General features: G+C 38.1%; 1 protein-coding gene across 5 annotated transcripts in view; it reads right to left on the bottom strand.

Moving 5' to 3' along the window:
- Positions 1 to 14,583, bottom strand: part of adgre5a (adhesion G protein-coupled receptor E5a) — a 201,719-nt gene that overhangs the window by 159,158 nt on the left and 27,978 nt on the right. For 2 of the 5 annotated variants that reach the window (XM_073856942.1, XM_073856941.1), the window contains exons 4-5: positions 7,282 to 7,431; positions 7,017 to 7,142 (exon numbers count right to left, since the gene is read on the bottom strand). In XM_073856942.1, the coding sequence (XP_073713043.1) occupies positions 7,017 to 7,142; positions 7,282 to 7,431 (276 nt within the window). Of the gene's footprint in view, positions 1 to 7,016; positions 7,143 to 7,281; positions 7,432 to 7,715; positions 7,862 to 14,583 lie in introns of those variants that run through there. The other 3 variants (XM_073856945.1, XM_073856946.1, XM_073856944.1) reach the window with 3 other exon arrangements.

The following is a 14,583-nucleotide window of genomic DNA, read 5'->3' as shown; positions in this document are numbered from 1 at the left end:
CCTTTTTGAGAATATGAGGCATAGTTTCAAGAAATGTGTTTAAGCAACTGAGAAAAACTGTAATATCAGGAAAATTCTTGTTGTTCAACTTTAGAGGTAAAAAACATAATTAATCGATTAAAGGGGTGGTTCAATGGTATTTCATGCATTCTGAATTATTAGCACTGTTTTAGAGTTGGTTCCTCATGCTAAACGTAGGCAAAGTGTCAAAAAAGCAGTTAAGTGAGTATTTCTGTGCCGAATGCACTTCGCCAGGGTTCGTACAAGTTTTGGAATGTTTTTTTCGTTTACGGGACCAGCTGACGTTTCAGGGGTTTCTATACATATCATTTCTTTACATGGGCACTTCCCCCGGAAAACCCCGCCCACCCGTCAATCAGCGGGAGACGCTAGAACTTGCAAACATCACATCACGCAACAAGCTTTGTTTAATTTCAAAACTTAACAATGGCATGAAAGAAGAAGTGTGTTTTTGGATTCAAAGAGAAGAAAGCCAGCCTTATGGAAACAATAGATATAGTTTATTATCCTGGGTAGCAGCAGAGTTTTGCGTGTGTGTTTAATGCGCTGAATTTAATTGAAAAGTCCCAACCGGGTCATGAGTTGCATGCGTAAGTAAGACTTCTGTCTTATGTTGGTAATAGGTCTGTGCATATTATATAAATTACACGAACATGTAGTAAATTAAACAGTGTTGTATCCTGTGTTGTATGACTGTGTACTTGCCTGTGTACTCACTCCTCTCGTGGTAGAAACTCCTCCTCCCAGCTAACAATTTTACGTTATAAAAACGTTCCCGGAACGTCTTACGAAAGTTTGGAAAATGTTTATTTTTTAACGTTCTTACAACTTTAAAAGCGTCCCGTTTTTTAGACGTGGTATTAACGTTAATGTGAGGTTATAAGAACGTTATTCAAAACGTTTTTAGAAAGGTTCAGTCTGTTGTTTTATTAATGGTCTAATAACTTTTTAAAAACGTTATAGACCCCTTGCACGTGACGTCACGCTCTACTCGCGCGAATTATGGACGCCATGATGGACGGCGGAAGTGCTATGTTGTAGACGGACGGCAAGCCGAACAAGTACATGTTTGTGTTCGTTAGAGTCATTAAATGGTTATTTCGTGCTGCTATGATGCACATACCATTACAGAAAAGTGGCATAAATACATTATTTTTACATGAATGTTATTTTTTAATGCTGCAGTGACACCATAAATTTCATAGCTGCCAACTCTTACTCATTCACCGTGAGACCCACGCAATTGACCCCATTCTCACGCCACACATCCATTTTCACGATGTAAGTAGCTAAACCAGTGCTCGCAGTACTGACACTTTTATATTTTAGCGTACCTTTACTGTCTTTTGCGTGCCACCTTCTCATGTTGCTGGTACTTTGCTGCAAAGAGTCAAAGAGCATTTCACTTTATGTGGCGCTGTGCAGGAAGTTCGGCAGCGAGGACATCAGAGTACCGCGAGAGCAAGTCGAAATGTTACAAAAGGGTCCGCCTTTACCTTTGCTCTCGCGTTACTCTGATGTCATCCGCCGATCAGTCAGCTCCGCACAAGTCGAACACACAAAGCGTCAAGGTCTGGATGAAAAGCAGAGACCTGCCCGGATTCCACGCACGCAGATACCCTCAGAAAACAGCAATTTTAATCAACCATCACTCGCGTGTGCATGTTTGCAAGCAGTACAAGCTTGCGTGACGTTTGCGGTGACAGGTTTTAATAAAAGAGAAAAAAAGTCAATTGATATTTGACATCTATAAAAAATAATATATACGAAATATAATTATATGGTCTTGACATACACATTATCTGTTGCTTTAGTTTAATATTAAACTACTCATTTGGTTTATTTGATTGTGACAGTCTCTCTATCACCAATCACAAATCATCACTTTACGCTTCTCTTTCTCAGTGGATAAACTGAATCAAAGCTGCTGTTATCTGCAGTTATACATTTTACAGAGACCAGTAGCCTATTCATTAGATTTTAACTGAACTTTTTTGGCACTTTTATCAGAAGGAAAGCATAATAGAAGTGTATAAAATAATAGTAAAGACTCCAATCCCAGGCATTTAAACTCAGTAAAAGCTTTTATTTCAATTTAATTTCTAAAATATGATTCGATTTGTATCGTGAACCATTTTAACGCAGTCTTTTCCAACTATTTAACACAGAAATAGCTAAAATCCACACTATTATCAATTGGCAAATGGTTAGGACTTTTAAATTATTACCACAAACCCCCACCCCTCAAAAAAAATCTCACTCCAAGCTGAACTCAGAAGTTGGCAGCTCTGCAGACTTTTAACAGCCTTAAGATCAGCACCAGTGTATGGGGATATCCCGTTTACCACATAGTTGTACAAATCATGCGGGCTGAAGTCGGGCAGACTCGGCGTTTAATGAGGTCCGTGAAAATTGAGAGAGGAAGAAGGTAAGGGTCGGTATCCAGTCCCGCTATCTCTAACTTCTCTAAATAGCGCTTTTTGTGAGGACCTACCAAATGCCCTACCTCGACCGATAACGGCACAACAACTTCCTTAATGTAAGAAGCCATGTATTTTAGTGTAATATATATTTAAACTGTTTAAAACTAATCAAAAATCCCGCTCGTCTATTACTAATCAACCTAGTGCGTCAGTGATTTTGCCGTCCAGCATGGCGTCGTCACGTGGTCTAGGTCACGTGTTTGCAAGGGGTCTATTGAAACATTCCATTCACCATTATATTCATGTTCTCAGAACATTTTTCTAACGTTCGTAACAGGTTATAAAACATTGTTTAAACGTTCTTACACAGTACAAACGTCCAGTTTTTTTAGACGTAGTATTAACGTTATTGTTTGGTTACAAGAACGTTTTTAAAAACGTTTCTAGAATGGTTCGGTTTGTTATGTTATGTTAATGTTCTAAGAACGTGTTTCAAAACGTTATTAAAACATTCCAATCACCATGATATTACTGTTCTAAGGACGTTTTTAAAACCGTTCTTGAAACGTCCCATTTGCCATTATATTAATGTTCTAGGAACGTTTTTCTAACGTTTGTAACTGGATACAAAAACATTTGGTTGAAACGTTCTAGGAACGTTAAAAGCGTCCAGTTTTTTAGACGTAGTATTAACGTTATTGTTTGGTTACAAGAACGTTTTTAAAAACGTTTCTAGAATGGTTCGGTTTGTTGTTATGTTAATGTTCTAAGAACGTGTTTCAAATCGCTATTAAAACATTCCAATCACCATGATATTACTGTTCTAAGGGCTTTTTAATAACCGTTCTTGAAACGTCCCATTTGCCATTATGTAATGTTCTAGGAACGTTTTTCTAACGTTTGTAACTGGATACAAAAACATTTGGTTGAAACGTTCTAGGAACGTTAAAAGCGTCCAGTTTTTTAGACGTAGTATTAACGTTATTGTTTGGTTACAAGAACGTTTTTAAAAACGTTTCTAGAATGGTTCGGTGGGTTGTTATATTAATGTTCTAGGAACAGGTTTCAAAACGTTATTAAAACATTCCAATCACCATGATATTAATGTTCTAAGGACGTTTTAAAAACGTTCTTAAATGACCAGCGCGACAGATTGCCATGACGGAAAGTGATACCCGTGCGTGTCAGTGACATTTTTTGGCGCAATACCTCCGCGATTTCCTCCAGATCGAGGCAAAAGGGGTTACAGTATGCAGCGGAGGGATATATTCAAAATATAAAAATATGCAATGAAGGAGACACGACTACTTTCGAGGCTAATGCTTACCGGTCTCACGCAAGAAATGAGAAACCACATGACCTGTAACTCAAATGCAATCAGCACAGCCTTGTGGACCAGTCATGCTCTTGCACTGCCGTGTAAGTTATCTTTCATATGGTATAGACCCCTTGCACGTGACGTCACGCTCTACTCGCGCGAATTATGGACGCCATGATGGACGGCGGAAGTGCTATGTTGTAGACGGACGGCAAGCCGAACAAGTACGTGTTTGTGTTCGTTAGGGTCATTAAATGGTTATTTCGTGTTGCTATGATGCACCTACCATTACAGAAAAGTGGCATAAATACATTATTTTTACATGAATGTTATTGTTTAATGCTGCAGTGACACCATACATTTCATAGCTGCCAACTCTCTCGCATTCACCGTGAGACCCACGCAATTGACCCCATTCTCACGCCACACATCCATTTTCACGATGTAAGTAGCTAAACCAGTGCTCGCAGTACTGACACTTTTATATTTTAGCGTACCTTCACTGTCTTTTGCGTGCCACCTTCTCATGTTGCTGGTGTTTTGCTGCAAAGAGTCAAAGAGCATTTCACTTTATGTGGTGCTGCGCAGGAAGTTCGGCAGCGAGGACATCAGAGTACCGCGAGAGCAAGTCGAAATGTTACAAAAGGGTCCGCCTTTACCTTTGCTCTCGCGTTACTCTGATGTCATACGCCGATCAGTCAGCTCCGCACCAGTCGAACACACAAAGCGTCAAGGTCTGGATGAAAAGCAGAGACTTGCCCGGATTCCACGCACTCGCGTGTGCATGTTTGCAAGCAGTACAAGCCTGCGTGATGTTTGCGGTGACAGGTTTTAATAAAAGAGAAAAAAGTCAATTGATATTTGACATCTATAAACAATAATATATACGAAATATAATTATATGGTCTTGACATACACATTATCTGTTGCTTTAGTTTAATATTAAACTACTAATTTGGTTTATTTGATTGTGACAGTCCCTCTATCACCAATCATAAATCATCACTTTACGCTTCTCTTTCTCAGTGGATAAACTGAATCAAAGCTGCTGTTATCTGCAATTATACATTTTACAGAGACCAGTAGCCTATTCATTAGATTTTAACTGAACTTTTTTGGCACTTTTATCAGAAGGAAAGCATAATAGAAGTGTATAAAATAATAGTAAAGACTCTAATCCCAGGCATTTAAACTCAGTAAAAGCTTTTATTTCAATTTAATTTCTAAAATATGATTCGATTTGTATTGTGAACCATTTTAACGCAGTCTTTCCCAACTATTTAACACAGAAATAGCTAAAATCCACACTATTATCAATTGGCAAATGGTTAGGACTTAATTTTTTATTATTATTACCACAAACCCCCACCCCCCAAAAAAAATCTCACTCCAAGCTGAACTCAGAAATTGGCAGCTCTGCAGACTTTTAAAAGCCTTAAGATCAGCACCAGTGTATGGGGATATCCCGTTTACCACATAGTGGTACAAATCATGCGGGCTGAAGTCGGGCAGACTCGGCGCTTAATGAGGTCCGTGAAAATTGAAGGAGGAAGAAGGTAAGGGTCGGTATCCAGTCCCGCTATCTCTAACTTCTCTAAATAGCGCTTTTTGTGAGGACCTACCAAATGCCCTACCTCGACCGATAACAGCACAACAACTTCCTTAATATAAGAAGCCATGTATTTTAGTGTAATGTATATTTAAACTGTTTAAAACTAATCAAAAATCCCGCTCGTCTATTACTAATCAACCTAGTGCGTCAGTGATTTTGCCGTCCAGCATGGCGTCGTCACGTGTTTGCAAAGGGTCTATAGTCTATTAATGTCTATTGCGAGTAGCTATTTTGTTAAAATACAAGGGTATGTTGGCTAGCTAAACCTACGTGTGTTTCAAAGCCATTCAAAGCTAACTAACATTTCTCTGTCTGTTGTTTTGAGAATCATAATGTTTTATTTATGGTGATACTCAGATTTCACAAATAGGAAATTGTTTTGTCTTAAAAGTTGCAGGCCAGATAATATAATAAATAAAATGTATAATATAATAAAATTGCACAGCATTTACGGGATTGGGAAACTCAGGGGTAGGTTTTCGTTCATAAAATGCTACATGAAAGATAAAAACAAATTATTTAAAGTTGACTGTTAAGGGCGCTATGTTCCACTTTGTCGTTAACTGACGAAAAATAAAGTTGGGGAGCTGAAAGTCCCAACACAACAGCAGCTAATGTAGCTAGCGTTAGCTAACATTTTTAACTAATGTTGGCAAAATAACTCATTAAATTTAGCATAGAGAGTAGCTTAACATTCTGGCAATTATATTCATGGTAATCATAACTTTGGTCCAATTTGTGTTCTTGCCTCTAGTTAGTAGATCTAGACCACACTGTAACTAGTTAGTTGTAAGCCTTACCTTTGTGCAGACGTATTTATGCTTCGAAAATGTTCGACACATTTAACTGAATGGGGCAGTCCACAATGTTTTATCCATCGTATTCGGCAGTCCACACTGTTTTATCGGTTGTATGCACCGCTCACAAACGCTGCGGGCGTGAATGTTTGTCGGAGGTGCTCGCATAGTAACGGTTGCTGTGATGTGTGATTGGACAATGGCCGTTTTGAGGGAGGGGCTGGCGAAAGGTCAATTATCTTATAGTAACCAATTATAAACAATAATCATTGGTACAACATCAAGGTTTTGTCAGGTTTTTAATGTGGTATTACTAAGAGATGTAGATTAATGATTTCATGATTTTAGAAAGAAGAACCAAAAAAGAACCGAACTGAAACATTTAACCAAACAAAATGACAAAAAAAAACTCTGTAGGACTTGCAAAATACTTAATAATACTAAATAATAGCACACCTCTTCTTTACAAACTTCATGATCTGGGATATAATTCTTGTTCATTACACGACAAACTGAAAGTGTGTTTGATTATGAAGGGCCAATGAATGTTATTCCCACATAATAAGCACTAAAACTGATAACACAGCGCTGATCTTGGTACTGTGAGTCATCTTGACAACTGCAGCTTTGCTGTTTGTGCAGAATTGTCTTTCACAGATGGACTTGTCACTGTTACATTTACCTTCAACTAAATCAAAACAACATTTTAGAAATAGATCGTAATTTCTATACTTTGCGCAAATGTTGTCTGAATTGTAAAATGTGTGTGCTCTCATTCTGAAGTCTCAGTTTACAACAAATAGAGACAAAATAACCAAACAGAGTGATATTAAGAAGATAATAACCTGTGCATTTCATTTGTTTGTGTCCATAGTTGGTGAATCCTGGCTTGCATTCACATTCATGGCCATCTTTGCTGTTTTTGCAGAGTCCTTCTCCACAGATAGTTGTATTATTGTAACATATGTCAACTTCAAAGAAATCAAAACAACATTTTAGATGTGGGTCGTTCTCAAAATTCTATATTTTTAAATTAAATCAGAGAATGTGTCATGTGACATATCTTTCTTTATATCAAAACTTTGCACATTGCAGTTTTAATGGACCTACTTTCACAGCTGTCTGTACTGGGATCAGTGAAGTTAGTTTGTCCTGATCTCAGTCTGAAGCCTGGAGCACATGTGCAGTAGTAACTGCCCGGGGTGTTATGACATCTCGCATTTATACCACATAAACCAGAAACTTCACACTCATTTTTGTCTGTGGGACAGATTATAAACAAAAATATGACACCTGACAAACGTACAAATAGAGACAAAATAATCAAACAGTTTGTATCGGCCTTCCAAAGGTTCTTAACAATCTAAATTAAGGCCGTGTATCGAGTAAACAGGTGGTCCCTCTGTACGCATTTAACCCATACCAAATATCACATACATTCAACACCATTAAATAATAACTTAAGTGCTTTTACTCAGAGTGTGATTAAAGGTCAAAAATAACAAAATGGCTACGACACAGAGTGATATTAAGAAGATAATAACCTGTGCATTTCATTTGTTTGTGTCCATGGTTGGTGAATCCTGACCTGCATACACATTCATGGCCATCTTTGCTGTTTATGCAGGATCCTTCTCCACAGATAGATTTATCAATGTAACATATACTTTCAAAGAAATTACAACAACTTTTAGAAGTGGGTCATTCTCAAAATGCATTATTTTCATATTAAATGAGAGAATGTGTCATGTGACATATCTTTCTTTATGATAAAACTTTACACATTACAGTTTTAATGGACCTACTTTCACAGCTGTCTGTACTGGTTTCATTGAAGTTAGTTTGTCCTGATCTCAGTCTGAAGCCTGGAGCACATGTGCAGTAGTAACTGCCCGGGGTGTTATGACATCTCGCATTTATACCACATAAACCAGAATAATCTTTACACTCATTTCTGTCTGTGGGACAGATTATAAACAAACAACATGTCAACTGAAAACTCTCGCAATAAAGTACAAGCAAACCAAACAGATATGCAAACTACTATTTTACTTACCAATACACTGAACTCCTTGTTTGTCCATAAATGTCTCTGCATTATTGTTGGCAATGTAGCCATCATTACATATGCATTTATAATATCCTGCATAATTTTGACAGGATGCATTAGGACCACAATCAATGCTGTACTCCAAACATTCATTGATGTCTGAAATGAGCAACAGTGAGTCTCAGATGTTATCTTTGCATGATCTCAAATGTAACACATCAGTCTATTATATCAAGCTGTCTTACCTTTGCATTGCTTTGAAGTGACTTGTGTAAAGTTTCCAGGTGGCTTAAATCCTTTTTGACATTGACAGTAGAAGCTACCATAAGTGTTGTAGCAAACTGCATTATCTCCACAGATTGGCTCTTCATCATCTTCACACTCATCATCATCTACAGCAATGAAAGACACAGAACTGTCTCAGCAACTGCACAAACTGCTCAACTCACAAAGCTCTTAATTGGGGAAAAGTAGTTGTTAAAACAACAAAAGAGCTTAAAATGGCTACTATACATCTTGAAGAGAGGCAAACATGTTTTTATATGTTAGTGTTATGTTTTTGCTCATACCTTTACACCCTTTTCCCTCTATAATGTATCCAGGTGGACAGGCAGGATCCATCAGGACTCTTTCTGTAAGAGCTAATAGAAAAACTACAACACCAACGATCAAAAGTCTGTTCAGGTGTATTACACAATGCAGCTCCACAAATATAACAACAACACTGACAACTATTATTTATATATTTTAGATTTTTCTTTATAGGTCACATGTTTGAGCTCCTCTTAATCATATAGACATGACATCATGATGTTACACTGCAATTGATTTAATGTTCAAAAATTCAATTTTATAAGGGTCTGAAGACACAATATAAGATAAAAGTCTGCTAAACTTTACCTCAAAACAGCCCTGCACATTAATATCTAACCAAGTATCAGACAATCAAGTTTTTTTAAATGCTATACAAATCTACTCAGACAGTTCAAGCTAACATTAAGGTTTATTTATTTTATCCTCATCAGACTCCGAACCCAACTGCCCCGCAATCCTGCACATTTCAATAATTTCAAGTTTCAATAATTTGTTTTTAGTTAATTTCCAGCAGTAACCCATACAAACATAAAGCTTAACTAAACCTAAAAATCATCCAACTCACCCAAAATCAGCAGATACACGTGCTTCATTGTGAAAGAGTGAAAAAAAACCTCACTTATATATTCAAGAAGTTAAAACCTCAGATAAACATTCAACATTGAGCAATAAAATGAGGTTCACTGTTCAAAAACTTTATGTCTTTAGTTTTAAGTCCCCTCCAGAATGATCTTCTGTTCACAAAGTAAGGGTAATATATTCACACCTCACTTCCTCAAAAAAATACAGTAACAGCACACATGTATTCATGAGAACATCAGATGGTGCTTTGGAGTCTGTCTTTTGTGTTTCTTGTTGTGCCTCTGAGTTTTGTCAGTGCAGTTCAAGTGTATCACGCCCTCTTCACTTAAGCCTCAGTAATTTCTGTACTATAAATTAACCAGAATGACAAAATGTTTTTACCAGTAAGATATCATTCACACATCACTACAAAAATAATCTACTTGTAAACTCTGTCAGAGACCAGAAGTTTTTGTGTCTGCTTTAGTCCATGTTCACAGCAGCCACAACTACCAGATAAAGATCAATAAAACGCTCCTAAGTGATAAAATAATTTGACAAATAAATAATAGCAAATTACGTGTTTGACTTCAAGCATCCTTTGAAGGTTTCAGACGCAGCGCTGGTCTAGTTATAAAGAAAAACATTTGAACTGATCCACACAAAGTTAAATCTCTTAACTTGGCATCACCCAGCAAACACGTTTTATGGGGCTCACATGGGTTCAAAATGGGCATCTTATCTGGGGCCGACTTGTGTAATCCAGTTACTGTAGGACACACATGGTTGATTTCAGGTGGGCTCCCCATGTGGTTCCTAGTTTGGTTATTATTATTAATAATAAATATTTATTTTCTTGTTTTGTGTTTTGTTAAAGGGGACAGAGAATGAAAAACCATTTTACCTTGTCTTTGTTGAATAATTGTAATTGTAAATAATCTGAAAAACTGATGCTTATGACATCACAGGCATCTAACTGCCCATCCACTTTAAAATAATTGGCTACATTTTTTGAGTGGCAGCAAAGTCAGCCAATCAGTAATGAGATTGCAAGTTAAGCCAGTAGGGGTAGCCAAATAGGTGCAAAACCACTTGTTTGAAATCCCCCACCCTAATAGAGCTATCTGAGAGAGGTTTTTAGGAAGCTTCTAAGGCATTACAGACCCAAACAAAAAAAATTTTGTCTACATGTCACATCACAGAACAAAGATAAATACTCTGTCCAATCATTCTATGTCACCTTTAAATAAATTAACTGTGTTTAGATCCTCTGCCTGCATGCCAACAAGCTATGTGAAGTTAACTCATTCACCGCCATTGACGAGTTATCTCGTCATTTATGAGTTCATATTTAACTAATAAGTATGGCTTTCTGGACGAATTTCAAAGTGAAAGTGTAATACCGCTTTTATCCACCAAATGGTGCCAAAACGAATTTATCAAAAACGGAAGTTAAAAAAATATAACGTTTTTTTATATAAATATAAATTTTTTAAGCTTTTTGCTCAAAATGTTGTATTTTTGAAGAGAAATATCCATTTTTCAGTGGTAAATTAAGTAGAAAAAGTAAATATATAATGAAACGTTTTTTCCCCATTTTGTTTGTTTGTTTGTTTATTGTTTGTTTGAAAGCAGAGGGTGTGTTCTTTAATTTGATATCATTTGTATGTTTATATATTTATAGAAAATAATTTTTCCTGCAAGGAATTTTGTGAAAATTTTGTTAAAATCACAAAAATGCAGGTGGGCAACTTTTCTCAAAAAGGCTGGCGGTGAATGAGTTAAGTTTGTCAGGAGCTTAACATTAACTTCATTTTTTAGATGCTTGTATTTTATAAAGTTATGATAGTCATGCTCAAATGATTCTGAATAAACTTTGCTTAAAATGTAAACCACTGGTTTCTGTTCATTGAATACCGTTAGCATTTTAGTGGATTAAATGTGATGATGTATTTAGGGGTTTACTGTCAAATATGGTAGTTCAAACAGACAAATATGTACATGTACGTATACCTGTAGTTGCCCATAAAAGACCTACTTAAGACCTAGCCAGGCCCGGATTGACCATAGGGAGAACCGCAAGGATTCCTGGTGGGACAATCTGCTATTTTTTGTCACAAGGGCCAGCGTTGTCATGCCAGCGGGTTGAAGGTTGCTATCCTCATGCTACCAGCACTCACAGCCGCCCCATTCGCATATTTGCGGGTGAGGGATGTCCCCGCTGCTTTATGCCCAAGTTCATTGTGTCCCACTTATTGGAAGAATTCTTGCATAGAGCTGTGACGATGCATCATGTTTCCCATTGAAAAGACCTGTCTGAAATCCATTCTGAATCGCAAAACTCAGATTTTGTGTTTCATGTGCAGCTCGTGCATGTACTACAGGTCTTTGATCAGTAGGACGTCCTTATTAATCTAAAATCATTACAAGTCTGAATCGTTTACAACATGCATTTAAAAAGCAATACTTGTCAAACACAATCATTCAAAATATTCTTTATTATCATGAAAATACCTGAAACAATCTGAAGAACAGCGATATAAATATGCCTCTAGACATTTCCTGGAATAGTGTTTGTAATGCTACTTCTTCTGTGGCACAAATGGCGTTTCTGCATGAAAGCGCCCTCTGGCTTTTGGATGTGGCATAATTTCACCGTAATTCATTCAAATTCATTCACTGAGAACACGCGTTTGCACGATTTTGTGTCACCTCCCTAGCATTAGAGTCCATTAACTTCTAAAACACATGAAAAACGCATGAAATGCCGCTTTCTTCTGCTTTTCAAAGCGCTCACCTGTGAACACGATTTCCCTTTCAATTCTCTCTTGCCCTCCCCTTGGTGGACGGCGAACCATCACCGAACCCGCTCTACCCCGTCAGAGCTCTGTGAATTTACACAAATCGTTCTGATGTATATCGAAGTCAGATCCCTTGTTTGTAAACTGAGCACAGGCTATCTAAATGGATGGTCGAAGCTATCGCCTAAGTTTTCGGGTTAAAGCCCACTCTACATTAGGAATGGCTCCACCATAGGCATGGTCTACAAAGATTTCCATTTTAGACATTTGTGAAGGGACCGGCTGGTCTTTGCCTTCCACGTTTGTCAGATTTTACAGCCTAGACGTCCCTGCTGTTTTGTTTACTGCTGGTTACTAATACCACCATTATCTGCTCGAAGAACTGGATGGAAATGCACTTAATTTGTGTTAGTTTTCTTTTCTGTTTTTGCGAACTTTAAAAAGATTCGCTTCACGTTTGAATGGAAACCACATAAGTGCTATTATTAAGTACAAAACCAAAAACACACTATTGGCTGAAAAACTAAACACTCAAACTCATTCGTGTTACACACATATACCCTTTTACACAATGATGACATGGCAATGTATGTAAGCGCAGTTTGGCAACAGAAGTATGGCAAGAATCAGCAGTGAAGCAACACAGATAGAGAAAGACATTTTAAAAAGTTGACTTATTAATTTTTTCAACACAGCTATGAGATCCGTGTACTGTAGTGAAGTGGATAGAAGATGTTAGCAGAGGACCAAATATAAATTGGCCAGATACATATATACGTATATATGTATATTATATTAGTGCAACCAAACGCAACAACCAGACATTTTGATGCTGGGAAACCGTTTTAATAAACTTTCTGTGCTGCTTACACGTTAGAATCAATGAGGAATTACACCAATTCTGTTGCCTAAATGCGTGCGGAGGCTATTTGATCACGTGGGCTGTAAAAGGGTCTACAGAGCAGCATATACACACTGTTAAAACTTTTCTCTTTGTTCATTTGTTTTAAAAATGTTATCACTCTCATTGCTACATAAAGGTGCAAAACTGTGTCTGTATTTATAAGTGTGATTTCCTGTTCTCATGATGGTAAGATAAGGTAAGCAGTGAAATGTAAATAGTACCCCGACTATGAGGGCCTTGTATGCATTAATATGTTGTAATTGCATTCCTCGACTGAAATCTGTTGTTAGAAACACATTAAATATTATCATTACTGAACATTTTAACATTTAAACATTTTAACCTACGAAGGGCCCACTACTTTCTCTAGTATGTTTGTCATTATCCTCATAGTTTTTTGTGATGCTTTTAGGCTCAAATTGAAAAGGCTGAATAGGTTTTTGGCGAATGTCACATGAACAAACTGGATAACAGGTCTCAGCTTACAATTGTTAATGATAAAAGCGCAATTGTCACGGTAGGAAATCCTCTGTTTCCTCCATGTCATGTGTGTGTGTGTTTGTTTGTTCACTCACCTCTGCCATGTGCTCGTTTTATTAAGTGTTGTCACCTGTGTTGATTGCCTCGCTCCAGCTGATCCTCATTACCCATCAGCTACATATACTCACTCAGTTCTCTTCCTGTTGTCAGATCCTCATTTCATGTTGCTGCTACCACTTGGATTATCGTCTCTCGTCGTCGTGTTGGATTTGTGTTCGTGTTGTCGTCTCCGTGTGAGTGTTTGGTTTGTTCCTGGTTGTATCCACTGGCCATCATCACACTCTTCACCGACTTCACGATTCAACACTCTTCACGCCACCGTAGACCTTCGATCACCATTGCCAACATCCTGGACTCAGTCATTCATTCTGTTGTTTCATTGTATTTACCATCATTCTTAATAAATCTGTGTTGATCGTCTGCGCTTGCCTCCTCCACATTATTGTATCGTTACAGAAGGATCTGACCATCATGGAGGCAGCAGGCGATCGCTCCCCATCTCATCTAGAAGAATTTTTACAGAGAGCTGTAGGTCGTATGGATCGCCAGGACAAGGCGATAGATGAGATGGGTCGAGCCTTTCAAGCAATGGTGACGAAGGTTTCCGAGCTCGCCCTCCAGGCTCAACAACAACATCTACCATCACCCACTGCGCCCCCCACGCCACCCACACCGCCGATCGCCACCGGGGGTATTCCCCAGTCCGAACCACACCTTCCGATTCCGGAGAAGTATGCGGGTGAGCCGAAATTTTGTCGATCATTTCTATCTCATTGTTCTTTGCATTTCACATTACAGCCCCGCACGTTCACCACCGAGGAGGTGAAGGTGGCGTTCGTGCTCTCTTTGCTTACGGGGAAGGCTGCCCTCTGGGGGACGGCGGTGTGGGAGAACCACGACAGCTGCTGTGCTTCGTTCCACGCCCTCTCGGAGAAGATGAAACGGGTCTTCGATCGCTCCGT

This window comes from Misgurnus anguillicaudatus, chromosome 19, assembly GCF_027580225.2.
Source record: "Misgurnus anguillicaudatus chromosome 19, ASM2758022v2, whole genome shotgun sequence".
Lineage (NCBI taxonomy): Eukaryota > Metazoa > Chordata > Actinopteri > Cypriniformes > Cobitidae > Misgurnus > Misgurnus anguillicaudatus.
This window is presented reverse-complemented; position numbering and strand designations above follow the sequence as displayed.